At 55.3% G+C, this 13,490-nt stretch overlaps 1 protein-coding gene across 12 annotated transcripts in view; it reads right to left on the bottom strand.

Annotated features, from left to right (window-relative positions):
* Nucleotides 1–820: 820 nt before the first annotated feature.
* Nucleotides 821–13,490, bottom strand: part of SLC25A25 (solute carrier family 25 member 25) — a 41,004-nt gene continuing 28,334 nt past the window's right edge. For 3 of the 12 annotated variants that reach the window (XM_054521113.2, XM_054521117.2, XM_054521114.2), the window contains exons 2-11: nt 8,808–8,934; nt 8,632–8,719; nt 7,933–7,968; nt 7,567–7,678; nt 6,219–6,377; nt 4,196–4,348; nt 3,819–3,926; nt 3,556–3,723; nt 2,889–3,039; nt 821–2,808 (exon numbers count right to left, since the gene is read on the bottom strand). In XM_054521113.2, the coding sequence (XP_054377088.1) occupies nt 2,624–2,808; nt 2,889–3,039; nt 3,556–3,723; nt 3,819–3,926; nt 4,196–4,348; nt 6,219–6,377; nt 7,567–7,678; nt 7,933–7,968; nt 8,632–8,719; nt 8,808–8,934 (1,287 nt within the window). In that variant the 3' untranslated portion in view covers nt 821–2,623. Of the gene's footprint in view, nt 2,809–2,888; nt 3,040–3,555; nt 3,724–3,818; nt 3,927–4,195; nt 4,349–6,218; nt 6,378–7,566; nt 7,679–7,932; nt 7,969–8,631; nt 8,720–8,807; nt 8,935–11,303; nt 12,477–13,490 lie in introns of those variants that run through there. The other 9 variants (XM_002820247.4, XM_003777460.5, XM_063714464.1 and 6 more) reach the window with 7 other exon arrangements.

Genomic DNA, 13,490 nt, shown 5'->3' with positions numbered 1-13,490 from the left:
GGCTATCCACTTAGGTTTTCAAAGGGCCCCTTGGTCTTGGGGTGGAGAGTGAAGGGAAGCAAGGGGAAGAAGTTTAGGTCTTGCAGTCGTCCAGGTGAGACATGACATTGTCTTTGACCAGTGGCAGGGGTGGAGGTCAGGAGAAGCGGCCAGAGAGCAGATCTATTTTGCGGGTGGGGCTGACGGTATTTGCTGGTGGACTGCCCTGGAACCAGAGGGAAGTACAGAGTCAGGTTGACTACACGGCGTTTGGCTTAAATTCATAGAAGAAAGGAGTTGCCATTTGCTGGCATGAGGAAAATGAAGAAGCAGATTTTGGAAGGAAAATGAAGGGTTTGGCTTCTGACATGCTGAACTCGAGGTGCTGTTTAAGTGGATGTGGATTTCACAGTGGTACTGATGAAGCTGGAATTCGTTCAAGTATAAAAGGAGTGTCATCTAAATATAGATATTGAAGGTAATCCTCAGTGAGATGAGGTTACTGAGAGGGTGTGGGGAGGCAGGAGTGGGGTGAGGCTGGGAGGGGCAGCTGGGGGGAGGGGAGAGAAGCCCAGCGATGTCCTCGGTGTCTCTGTAAAGATGGCACTTCCGGCGGAGGGAGAGATCCCCCCACACCCTGCCTGAGACAGGCTGAGGAACGACCCTACACAGCAACTCAGGGCACCCCAATCGAACACACACCCATTAAAGAGGGAGTGCCTCTAAGAAGCCGAAAGGGAGCGCCACCCAGGCTCCAGAGGGGAAAACATGGGCTCATTTTCTAACGTGTCAGCACCCCCAGACCACCCAGGCCCCCGTCAGAAAAATACTGGCTCTATGATCAGCTTTGAAACAACTTTATTAGAAGGCTGCTTTAATTGACAACTTCTAACTTCCAATTCTTTCTTAATTTGCTTTTTGATGACTCCATTTATAACTATATGTTCATATATAACAATAATTTTTGCATTGATCTTTGTGTCCTATTGAAGATTTCCTCATCAGGTCATTCTGGTGGAATGGAAGTGCAACCTGGCGTCGCCAGTTGGCTGGCATTGTTAAGCAAGGACAGCAGAAGGCTGGGAGGGAGGGAGCCAGCCCCCCACCCTCTCCTTCAGCCCCCGCCCACCACAAATTCACAGTGAGAGGCACCTCACTGCCTTGACACTCAGAAAGAGTGAAATAAAGAAACCCTCGCAGTGCAGGAAATAACTGGATTCCACCTTCAAGGTTATTGAGGTTCCTCCCTCTCTCTCCACGCCCCCAGTCAAACTCTGAAATCCTAAGACTGGGGGCAAGCCCTTCCCCAACCTGCCAAAGGAAAGGAGCCAGGGCTGCTGCCTTCTGGCCGCTTTTCTGCCTCTAGTCCCAAAAGGAATTTCTCTGGACAGATGTGACTGCAGCGGCCCAAGGCCCCCCTTCTTCTCCTCCTCTCACCCCACTGGGCGGGCTTGGGAAGGTACAATCAACCATGAACATAAATATGAATAAAAAATGAACTTGAAAATGACAAGCTATTAATTAAATCTATAAAAATAGTTAGGACATAACTCTGTTCAAATAAATACAAAATAAATAGGTTCCAAGCAGTGACACGAATGGAATGTGAGGCTGGTCCCGCTGCGCCCCCGCTGGGGTTGGACAGGAACCCCCAGGGCGTCAGAACAGACTCTGAGCAATCAGCCAAGTTCCTGCTCCCTCGTCTTCCTCTGGAAGCACAGAAGTCGCTCATTTGTCCGGCTTGTCCTTCTGGACAAAACCCTTTTCCCAACAATGCATAATTAAGGCCTCCAACACCTTTTCCTTCCCTCCCCAGAACACATAAACGCTCTGCCCTTCGCCCTCAAACACGGTGCTCCACTGCCCTCTTGCCACAGTGGGGACAGTGAGTTTGGTTCTGAGGTGGTGCCCATCCTGACAGGGTCCGGGCCAGCTCAGAGCACCATAAGCCCCAACACTTGCCTTCTGTGCAGCCAGGCCAGGCAGCCCGAGCCCCCTGCACTCCACACATGCCCGGGAGCCCCAGCCATCAGCAGGGCTCAGAGGCCAGTGACCACAAGGCCAGATCCTTTCTTCTTCCTTCACAGCCAAGTTGGCGTCGATGCTGTAGGTTGGGAAGTCAGGCCTGGGAGGCCACGTGACCTCACCTTTCACCATGGATTATGGGATTGGACGAGGGGGTGGGGTGTGGGCTGTAGCCCTCCTGCCACCTTACCTCAGCGGACAGGCAGGAAGCAAGAGAGCACAGGGAGATGCATGGCAGGCCAGAGGGCAGGGGCCCTGGCCAACAGCTGGCTGCAAGGATGAAATGGAAGAACTAAGCCGGCCTCCAGGCTCCAAGCTTGCTATTGGCAGGCACTGCAGAAAATGTCCTGTCCCTACACATGTGAGCCCGGAGACTGCTGACCCTGGACCCTAAGGAATGCCTGTGGTCTTCCCTGGAACCAACAGGAGGGTCTGCTGAGGTCAGCAGGACAAGCCCTGGGCCTGCCAGCTCTCCCCACCCTCCCTGCGGGTGCGTGTAGGGTTTTCACAGCTTGGCTCGAGACAGCGTAGTGTTAGCACATTCACAGAATGAGATGGCTGCATACCCCGGGCTGCAGCCCAGGATCAGCGAGTCCACCGCGGGGCGGCCCTTCCCCCGTCACCGCGACTGCACGCCCAGGGTGATCTTCAGGTTCTCGTAGACCACGTAGCTGATGCTTACAGCTGGGATGACCTTCATGAAGTTGGGGGCCAGCCCCCTGTACAGCCCGAAGGCCCCCTCGGTCCGCAGGATCTGTTTGAAGAGGCTGCTCATGGTCACCTCTGGAGCGCCCTCAATGGAGGCTGCAGGATGGAGGCCACCAGTCAGATGCTTCTGTCCACACTCCCTGACCTCCCAGGGGACCGCCCAGGGCCAGCCTTACCTTGCGCCTGCATCCGGGTCCTGACTAGGGCCAGGGGGTAGCTGGCCAGCTGGCCACAGGTACTGGACATGGTGCCACAGGCCAGGAGCACAAACACGCCAGGGTCCGCACTGTTCACTGCATAGCGCTGCAGCCAGGCATTCTTGAGCGTCTAGAAGGGGAAGGGAGCATGGGATAAGCCCTAGGAAGGGCTAGTGAGGCAGCAAGAGACGGGGCTGTTACTGGATCCTCAGGCCACTGGAACTCGACTGCCACGCCTGGGGCCTGGCTGGGCTCCTAGCCTGGCTGTCCTGTTTCTGCTGTCACTGGGAATTCTGGGACAAGGTAGAGGGAACACCTCCTTCCCCACACAGGACTGAAGGGCTTGACTTCTGGGGTCTGTCTAGAGTGTGCTGGGGCCTGTGAGCCCCTGGGGACCACCCTGCTCTGGGGATCTGCCTGCTGAGCCCCTGGGGATGCAGAGCCTGGGTGCAGGGCTCACAGGAGGTGCTGGGGTCTGCCAGGGACAGGCAGGGTGAAGGAAAGCTCTGCAATAAACAGAGAAGCAGGAAGGAGACGCAGTCTTTGATGCAGTTTCCTGCACTAACCATGCGTCCGTCAAGGAGGGAGACAGCAGGCGGAGGTGTGCTGGGAGGGGGTTTCTAAACCTGTCCGGCTTGGGCCTCACCTCGTAGACTGCAAGGTCGATGCCGGCATAAGGGATGATGCCCAGCATGTTGGGGACATAGCCTTTGTAGAAGGCGGCCACCCCCTCTCTGGCCAGGATCCTCCTGGCGCAGTCCAGCATTCCTGAGTACTGGCCTGTCTTCCGCAGTGCCATCCGGGTCTTCAGGACCTGCACAACAGGAGTAGCGGGATGCGTGAGCACAGCCTGCGCCTCTCCCCAGTCCCGTGCCCACTGCCCGCCCCAGGACCCAGGTGGCCCCTCACCTCCATTGGGTAGATGCTGCTCTGGGCGATGGCCCCTGCCAAGGACCCTGCCACAAGCCTCTCGTGAATCCTCAGAGTCTCCTGGTCACTACCAACAAGGCGCTTGATCTAGAACCAGGAACAAACAAACCACCCGATATACCCAGAGGTTGGGGCACCTGCTGCTGCCCGTCCCTTCCAGGAGTCCCTGGCACATTTTATGCTGCCCAGAAACGTAAGGAACTGGTGGTGAGCCCGGGCCTCCCGCCTCGCCCTGCTGTCCCTGGGGTACCACGGCTGGCTCCAAGTGTCAGGGAGCTCAGTCCAGGGAAAGCCAGCAAGTCCAGGCAGTGAGTAGCCACTGGCCGGTGACCCTCCCTGAGGAGCTGGGTCCTCACCTGCTCATAGGCCATGAATTTGATGGCTGATTCGGGGGCAATTTTGAGGACGTTGATGCCATTGCCCCGCCAGAGTGACCTGGCTCCTCCTTCTCGAATCATCTGAGTGAAGCCACCAACGATGCCCATGTTGTTGCTGCGGGAGGCATGGACCTGGGAAGGAGGACTGAGCAGTCAGACGGACCCGGGGGGCCACAGGCTGCCTCATCCCGCCAAGAGCCTCTGCTGGCCAACCGGCTGTGGCCAAAGGGAAGGCTCTTTCCGCCCTTTGGAAGACAAGCTTGGAATCATGAGACCAAAGTAACCCAACATGGCTAAGTGAGGCTCAGCTCCATCGTGCTGGGTATCTGCTGGTTGCCAGCCTTGTCCTGAACATCTCCATAAAGATGACTTAAAAAAAAAATCAAGGCTGGGCGCGGTGGCTCATGCCTGTAATCCCAGCACTTTGGGAGGCTGAGGCAGGTGGATCACTTGAGGTCAGGAGTTCGAGACCAGCCCAGCCAACATGGTGAAACCCCGTCTCTACTAAAAATACAAAAGTTAGCCAGGCGTGGTGGCAGGCACCAGTAATCCCAGCCACTTGGGAGGCTAAGACAGGAGAATCGCTTGAATCCAGGAGGTGGAGGTTGCAGTGAGCTGAGATCGCGCCCCTGTACTCCAGCCTGGGCGACAGAGCGAGACTCTATTTTAGAAAAAAAAAAAAAAAAAAGGCTGCGCTGCGAGTGTTGGCTCACATCTGTAATCCCAGCACTTTGGGAGGCAGAGGTGGGTGGATCACATGAGGTGAGGAGTTCGAGACCAGCCTAGCCAACATGGTGAAACCTCGTCTCTACTAAAAATACAAAAATTAGCCAGGGGTGGTAGCGCATGCCTGTAATAATCCCAGCTACTAGGGAGGCTGAGGCTGTAGAATTGCTTGAACCCAGTGAGGGAGGTTGCAGTGAGCTGAGATCATACCACTGTACTCTAGCTGGATGACAGAGCGAGACTGTCTCAAAAAATATATAATAATAATAATAATAATAATAATTTTTAAAAATCGAAGTTTTTCATTATTAAAAAAACTTAAAACATATTAAAAAATAGAATGAATGCTCACTCAGCACTCAGCTTAGACAATGATCAAACCACAGCCAACCTCTCCTGCTGCCCTACCCATGCTGGTTTAAAGGCACATCCCAGGCATTTGATTTCACCCAAGGCCTGCTTTCAATCTCTACGACATTCCTGATAATTCTGCTAAAAAAACAAAAGGATGAGGCAGTTGTTCAAGCCCCTATTTTCACAGAGGAGGGGAAGTCCTGGGAGGGAAAGGGGTTTGCTCAAGGCCACAAGAGGGAGGGAGACAGCTGTGGTGGGGCCCTGGGCAGAGTCCAAGCCCGAGGCGTTCTGCCCTGAACCACCTGCTTCCTTTGTCTCTGTGCGACACAGGGAGGCCCAGCAAGGCAGGCCGGGGAGGGAAAAGAGGCAGCTCTTCCAAACCGGGCTCCTGGCACAAGAAGTACTAGGTATGGGCAAGGGGACAAGTGGTGGCCAGTCACCATTCAGACATCAAAGTCCACCAGTGTCATCGTGTGGGTCAGTTTCACAATTCTGCCTTGACATCAGCCCAGCTTATCTCTGCTGTGTGGACATGGATTTGCGTACCTGGCCAAGGTAATGGATGGCTTCCCACTGGCGTCTGAGTCAGGTGAGGCTCTGCTGGCCCCAGTGTGGGGTAACGTACACAAGACGTGCTTACAGAAATTGGTTCCTGCATCACCCCAGTCTCGCTAGCTTCACCTGTCCACATTATGCCCCTGTAATGTGATGCCTTGGATAAAATTAGATCCGCTCTGCACAAAATGTCACCTAGAGTGACATTCTGGTACCCCCTGTCTGAGCAATAATTCCAGTCTAATTTATTGGGTTAGAAAGTTTGGGACCAAAGCAGGCACCAGCCAGAGAAAGGGAAAACTAGCCAAGCAGCATCCCCCAGGTGGAAACTGGCCCCCCAGGGGTCTGGGGCCTTTTCCCTACATACCTGCATGAGCACCTTGAGCCTGTCTAGGGGGGCCGTGCAGGTTCTGGATACGGCCCCTGCCCCACCTCCTGCCACCAGGTGTCTCCACCACATCCCCGTCTGCCTCTCCTCCACTGTGAACTCATCGGGGACCGTCAGATTCTCACCCACATCAAAGATCTGTGAGGAAAGATGGCACAAGCCTGACTCAGGACCCTTGGGGCAAGGCTGCTGGCACCTGTCGCCTTCTACCCTCTAGCACGGCTCCAGGCCAGGTACCACAGGACAGGGAGAAGGCCAAGGACCCTGGGTGGGAAGCGGGCTGGGGCCCTTCCCTTCACTCTGAAGGTAGCAGAGCTCTCACCCCTGCTGGGGTCCTGGAGAGGCACAGGTATAGAACCTCAGCTGAACGCAGCCGGAAGGTACTAGGTAGAAAACCATTCACTGGCCCTTTCCAGTGCTGCCAGGGAGCTCCTGCAAGAACAGCTCACAGGCCTGTGTGAGGTCGCCAGGCTGGCTGCGCTGAAGGGACCAGGCTGGAGTGAGAGCCATCTGAAACCTCATGTGTGACCGGATCACGCTGGCAGAGCGTTATGCAAGGCCTCAGCAAACACGAGGGCTCGCTGCCTGCGTAACCTTTCTCCGGGTGGCATCCGGGCTGATCACAGCCACCTCTGCTCTGATCCCAGGGCTAAAGGCCAGAGCTCTGGGCCAGCTGCTCCCACCCCTGGAGCTGTCCATTTAATTTCACCTAACAAGCCCTGGCCTGGCACTGTGAGAGGCAGATGAGGAGCACCTCTGGCCTCCCCTCCTGGAGCGGATGGTCCAGGGGACAGGACTGCACACCAGGACTCAGAGAGGGACACGCCAAGCGTGAAGGGCTCAGGGGCAGAGACCAACACAGACTCACATTTCTGAACATGAAACCACAGTGGACGGGGGGAAAGGGCAGCAAGTGTGTGACCGTGGGGACACCTCACAGTTCTGCCTAGGTGTTCTTTGTAGAGTAGCTTCTGCCCCAGCCCCCTCCCACTGGGGGGAAGGGTCATACCAGCTTTGGGAGAACAGACAGCATCATGGGAAGGGGTATTTGAAGTGGCCCATGAGGAGCAGGAGCATGTGGGGACGGAGGGTGTCCTGGAAGAGGAAGCCTGTGTGTGTGAACGATGGGGCTGTTCAGGTTGGCTGGTGTGCCAGAACAGGGGGAACATGTGGACAGCTCTACTGGGCTGGCAGAAGAGGGGACAGTCTCCTGTGGAAGAGGAGGTGGCTGGAAAGCCCCAGCTGCACTCTGGGATGGGAACGACTGGGTGATTCTGGGCTAAGGGCCCCCGGGAGCAGGTGAGGGCCCTGGGCGCGTGGGGCTCACCGTGGAATGCTTCCAGTAGAGGATGATCTCGGGGATGTTTTCCACGGGGTGGAGGAGGTGGTAGTCTCTCCACTCGTTCCAGTCGATGGTCATCGTGCCGTTTTTATCCATGCTGCAAGACAGAGGCGAGGCTGCCCACGTGCCCACATGCTCATCCGCCAGCTGCATCCTCCCGCCTCCCAGTGAGCCAAGGGCAGGCATTCGGATGCCCAGAAACCAGACGAGGCGCCTCTGCCCCCAGGAGAAAGAGCAGGGGGCTCCACACCCCACTTAGCACAACAGTGGCAATATAATGGCCCACAAGAATCCCGCTCTGATCAGGCATGGAAGTCAAGGGAGGCAGTCACGAGCGACATGGATACTTACTAGGTGACAGGGCCCCAGAAATGGCCCGTTCGTATTCTGACAGACAGACAAAGGGTGCGGAGGAGAGAGCAGAAACAACACGCATAAGTGCTCGGAGCTATGTTAGTGAAGCAAGCACACACCCAGGGACGGGGGCACAGCACGGCACGAGATGAGCCCGCCACAGCAGCTGAGCCCAGGGCTGCTGTCCCCGAGGACCAGCCAGCGTTCGGACCGCAGGGTTTCGAGAAGGTCCAGCCAGGACAGACGGCAACTCCCAGGGCTGTTCCGTGAGATTTCCTGGCAGCTGCCCCTCACCAGGGAGCTATCTTTTGGGGCAGCGCCTCTGACAAGTTACCAGCATGGGGAAGAAATTTACCTGGGATCGAGGCTGCAGTGTGAGCCCCCTGCCCCACCCCCACCACACGCACAGGTGCTCCTTGCTGGCCTTTTACCTACTTGACCCACCCCCAAATTCGTTTTCCCTTCATGGGCCGCTGGCCGATGGGCAAAATTCCAGGTGATCTGTGATTCTTCAAATGAAAGCTGGCCTGCAACACTGGGGAGGGGCTGGCCTCCTAGAGGGGTTACTTATTCATCCTTTCAAACCACGAGAAGGCCAAGTTGAGGGTCAGCCCAGGGAATGGCATCGCAGGGTTAGTCTCAGAGCCTTCCTTTCATCACACTTAAACCAAACGCAGAGACTGGCTGAGCACTCACCTCTTGAGAATTTTTTCTGCCTGCTGTTCAGATATCTTGACTCCCAAGTCCCGCAGGGACTGCATGATCTCCTGCGCGTCGATGCGTCCTACAAGAACAGAGGCCGTGAGCAGGAGCCAGGCGCACAGGGAGGCCCGAGAGGCTGGACCGGCCGCAGCTCTGAAGGCAACACTTACCATCATTCTTTTTGTCCAAACTCTTAAACACCAGCCTCAGTTTCTTCTCATGATCTTGGAGATAATGGACAAATTCCTCAAAGTCTAGCTGCCCATCGAGGTCCTTATCTCCAGCTTGTACAATTTTCTAGAAAAGAAAGGTAAGGTTTGTCTTTTGGCTCCTGGACCAGCCTTTCCTTGTCCCTTGTGGGGCCCCATCCCCAGGCAATGACTTCACTAATTGCGAGCAGAGCTGGCCCCAAGGACCCAAGATGCTTCTGCTCCACTCCCAGAGCCACCATGGCAATTGACTCATGCCAGAGCCACCACCTAGAGCCCCAAGTGCTGGCCGGAACCCAGGCAAGGGCCAATCTTGTCTCCCTCCCAAACACAGAGGAAACAAGGAGCCTGGGAAGAGCCCTCCGGACAGAGGCCAACAGGGACAGCTGGGCACTTTCTCAGTCTGAAGACCCGTGTGCCGTACAGCCAGGGTGAGCAGGGTGGCTTCGCTGCAGCGCCGTCCCTGGGTCCCTGGACCCAGGCTTCAACCACACATGCTCCCTGCTGAGACGTGGGGATGGCCACGGAGTCCAGTTTCCAACAGGAACTCTGCAGCTCGCTCTTTCTCTCCTAAAACTGGCATTGGTCCAAGAATAACTTGGTAGGCAGGGTGAAAATCAGGGGCAGAGCCAGACTCTGCCACAGCACCCGAGGCCGGGGAAGTGTAAGGAGCCAAGGGCATGTGTATGATGGTACTGCCAGTCCCTGCTCTCAGGGAAGCCAGGTGATAGAGCCTCCCTGGCTCTCTCAGTCACTCACTGAAAAGCACTTTAGTGTCCCAAGAAGGCTTTGAGAGACTGTTCCTTGGCAATGAGGTTCCAAAAGTAACACCTCCGCCCCCACCTCCCAGGAGGTGGGCTTTGTTCAGCAGCTGTTAATGGTTGGCAACTGGGACAGCTCCATGAGAGCACACATTTCCTCAGCACCTAGCACGGGCCGCAGGGCGTGCTAAATGCTTTACTTCTAGCAACCCACTTACCCCTCACAAACAGCTCTAGGAGGTAAGAAATGTCATTTCCCGCATTTTACAGAGAAGGAAACAGGAGTTCCGAGAGGCTAAACATACAAGGTCAGACAGCTAGGGAAGTGGTGGGTGGGATGCAAGTTGGGCCCTGGTCCTCCCAAGCCGCCTCCCTGCACATCCTGCCGCCACCCTCAAGGCTAACCTCCAGAACATGGGGGATGAAAGTGAGTCACCCCAACTCAGCAACGCCCTGAATCCGGAACCCAAAACTGGAACCGAGAATCTCCCAAGGAAGATGGTATAGTCTTCCTGTGTCCCCCAGATTTCTCACTGGGAGAAATCAACTGACAGCCAGCTGGGGTTTGGAAACGGATGGCCCACTGGCTAGCTCGCGTCCTCAAAGGATCACCACCGCGCCTCTCTCTTAGACACACTACTGACGGCGCCTTGTGATTCCTCAGCTGCCAAGGGTGTCGGGCAGAGAGGCCTGAGCAGATACCCCATGACCTGGCGTGATCAAAAGGCTAATGCGAGGGGCGTGGCTGGAATGTAGGACAGATGCTGGTACATATTTTATCTGCTATCTGAGGTTACATTTAACTTCCTGTGGACATCTGTGCTCTCAGCCAAGAGTGACATAAATCACCTGTAGGGTGACTGCTCCAGATCTCTAACAGGAATGGAAATAGAGTGGACAAGCCATTTAGGCAGGAGGCGAACATCAGGCACAGAGCCCTCTGGGAACCAGCCGCCTGCTGCCAGGGTGAACCACATGCCTCCCTGGGGTGGGTGCTGTCGCACAGACACCCAGAGCAGAGGGTGTGCTCACCGCAGCTGGCTTCAACACATTCTCAAAGTGCTTGCTTCTGCCTCACAGGGCCTGGGCCTCCTTCTGTCTCCTTCCTTGGATCTGCAAATCCCCCTCGGTGCACAGTGGGCACTGGGGGTAGCAGGGAAACTGATTAACCTAGAAGCCGAGGAGGCAAGGGGCCTCCAGACTCTGCAGTTCGGCTTCCCCACCTTCAGGGCAGAGACAGGCCCTGCTCCACAGAGATGTCTGAGGGTCGAGAAGGCGGGAGGCTCCCTCACCCCCACACCAGGGACGGGCAGCTCCACCCCGCGGCACCCTCAACTCCTGGGCCTCCCTGCCTTCTCCTCCCATGCACTACTGGCCTGCCCCCCAGGTCCCTTTCTGGCTCTGTACTTCTCAGGAACACCCCCCCTCATTCCAGCAAAAGGAATTTCCTTTCTGAAAGTCCATTTCTCACAACAGCCTTCACTGGAATTCCAGCCTTCCCGGGAAGTCACGTGAAAACCGGTCACTCCTGTGACGTACACGTGCCTGCCATAGCCGCATGACAATGGGAAAAAACTCCTACATTTCAGACATTCTTTCCTCTCTTTGGTGGGGGATGGTTCATGCATGCTCAGCCATTCACTCAACAAATACCGGTTGAACGCGCCTCTCCCTTCCACGTGGTCACCCCACAGACCTGCTTCCACTGGCGGTAGGTGGAGAATTCCTGGGAGGGGATGAAGACACTGAGCTTGAAGATGGACTTCAGCTCGGCGGGGAGCCCCTTGGACTCAAAGTACTGGAACTCGGTCTGGGCCTCCCCGATGACCGGCACGTACAGGCACAGACAGAGCATGTTGGCGGCCTGCTGGGTGCTCCGCTGCCCTCACCACCGGGAGCAAGTTCCCTAAATGCTGCCGGTCCCGGGAAACTTGCATAAGACAAGCCCGGCCTCAGCTGTCATTGGGTGCTTAAGCCCTGCCCTTTTACTTAATTGAAAAAAGAAAAAAGCCCTCCCACGGCAAGTCCTGCCAACAGCCAATGAACACAGAGCCCGGGGGAGAAGGTGGCATCAGGTTGCTCAAGTAAGAGGCACAAAGATCAGGGCTGACGTCACCACTCCCTGCCTGCAGTTAACTCTTGGAGAAGAGGCCGGGTGGCGCGTTCTGCCTGCCTGGGTACCAGGTACAGAGCCCAAACAAACCTTCACCCTCTGGCTGCCAACCCCTCCAAATGAACAAACAGCCTATGGCTGCTTTCACACAAGGTCCCCAAACGTGTCACACAACAGTTTTCTCCTTTTAGTAAATCATTCCCAACCGAAAAATCAGTAGTTGGAGAGAGACAGAGCTGATTGCCACTGCAAACGGGCCCAGTTCAGCTGTGAGGATAGGAGGCTGAGGGGTGGCTGAGAGCCAGGTGCCTAGCCACCCTGGAAAGTGGACCCCCCCATGGGCCCATGTATCCCACAGGGGAGCTGCCCTGGCCACACATGGCTCCAGGCACAATTCTAGCTGGCTCCTGCTCCAAGGGAACCTGCAGCCCTCCACAGCCCACATTGCACTGAAACCTCTTCCAGGCCATTCTGCAATGTGAGCACCAGCCTTCACCTAGGGGCCCCAGAGTGCCCAGAAGTTGACATGATGGGGTTGAGAAGAGGACACCATGCCGAAGGACTCCCCAGAAGCATCAATCTGGGGTCAGTCGAGGCCTCACATGAAACCCACAATCTTCAATGCCCACGTCTGCTCAGAACACGTAGGAGCCCAGTCTTAGTCACAGCTAGAACTTTGCTGTTCAACACAGCAGCTTTTTAAATGTAAAGTCATAGCCAGGCGTGGTGGCGCACGCCTGTAATCCCAGCTACTGGGGAGGCTGAGGCACGAGAATTGCCTGAACCCAGGAGGCGGAGGTTGTACTGAGCCGGGATTGTGCCACTGCACTCCAGCCTGGGCGACAGAGTGAAACTGTGTCTCACACAAAAAAGTAAATTCATTAAAATGACATGAAATTACAAACTCAGTTCCCCAAGATAGCCACGCATAGTCACTGGGCATTTCTGCCACCACGGAAACTTCACTGGGCAACACAGCTCGAGAACGACCCTTTCAGGGCAGGACGACCCTCTGCAGGCTGGCCTGAATTCTCCACTCATTCCGTCCCCACAGATTCATGCTGCGGAGGAAGAGACCACGTCACCAAGATGAGAACAGGCTCAGTCTCACCCTTGTTCCTTCTACAGCGCGCCACTTCCTAATATAGACTACATCTTCCCACTACCGGGATGGATAAAAATGGATAGTTATTACTTGGGGATCACAGAAGTAAAAGGACTTCTTAATGCACTAAAAAGCTTGTTGTTAACTCGTAAAGAGGGTCTTACAAGATGTTGATACTTACACACAACATTATGAAACAGAGATTATGACAAGTGATATGACATTTGGGCCCTTCTAACAGAGATCTGATAACGAGTCTGTGAGAACAGGTCTTGGGCTACCCTAGTGACGGATCCTATGAGGTGGCACTGGATTATCCAGGCAGATTCCTGCTCAGCCTCCGCTAAATCCATGACACTCAGCTATCTCTTAAGCTGCCCAATCCAGAATGTTCTGCCTTGGGCTATTTTAACACGCATCTTATCTCTACCACCAGGGTCCTTGAAGGTAGAAGGCTCTTGCTTCAAACCCTTGGACCTCCTTGTCTGGAACTAACCTCCTGCCTTGATCAAATAAGGTGCTTCATGAACAGCTTCCAAATGAGTGAATTAGCTCAGGGGGCCTCTAAGATCCCAAGAAACAAACTCATAACCATGCTTGATGAAGGCCTATTTTTCTGAGCATCTGCAAATAGAGTTGTCAGGGCATTATACGCAAATGAACAA

This window comes from Pongo abelii, chromosome 13, assembly GCF_028885655.2.
Source record: "Pongo abelii isolate AG06213 chromosome 13, NHGRI_mPonAbe1-v2.0_pri, whole genome shotgun sequence".
In the NCBI taxonomy this organism is placed as follows: Eukaryota; Metazoa; Chordata; class Mammalia; order Primates; family Hominidae; genus Pongo; species Pongo abelii.
This window is presented reverse-complemented; position numbering and strand designations above follow the sequence as displayed.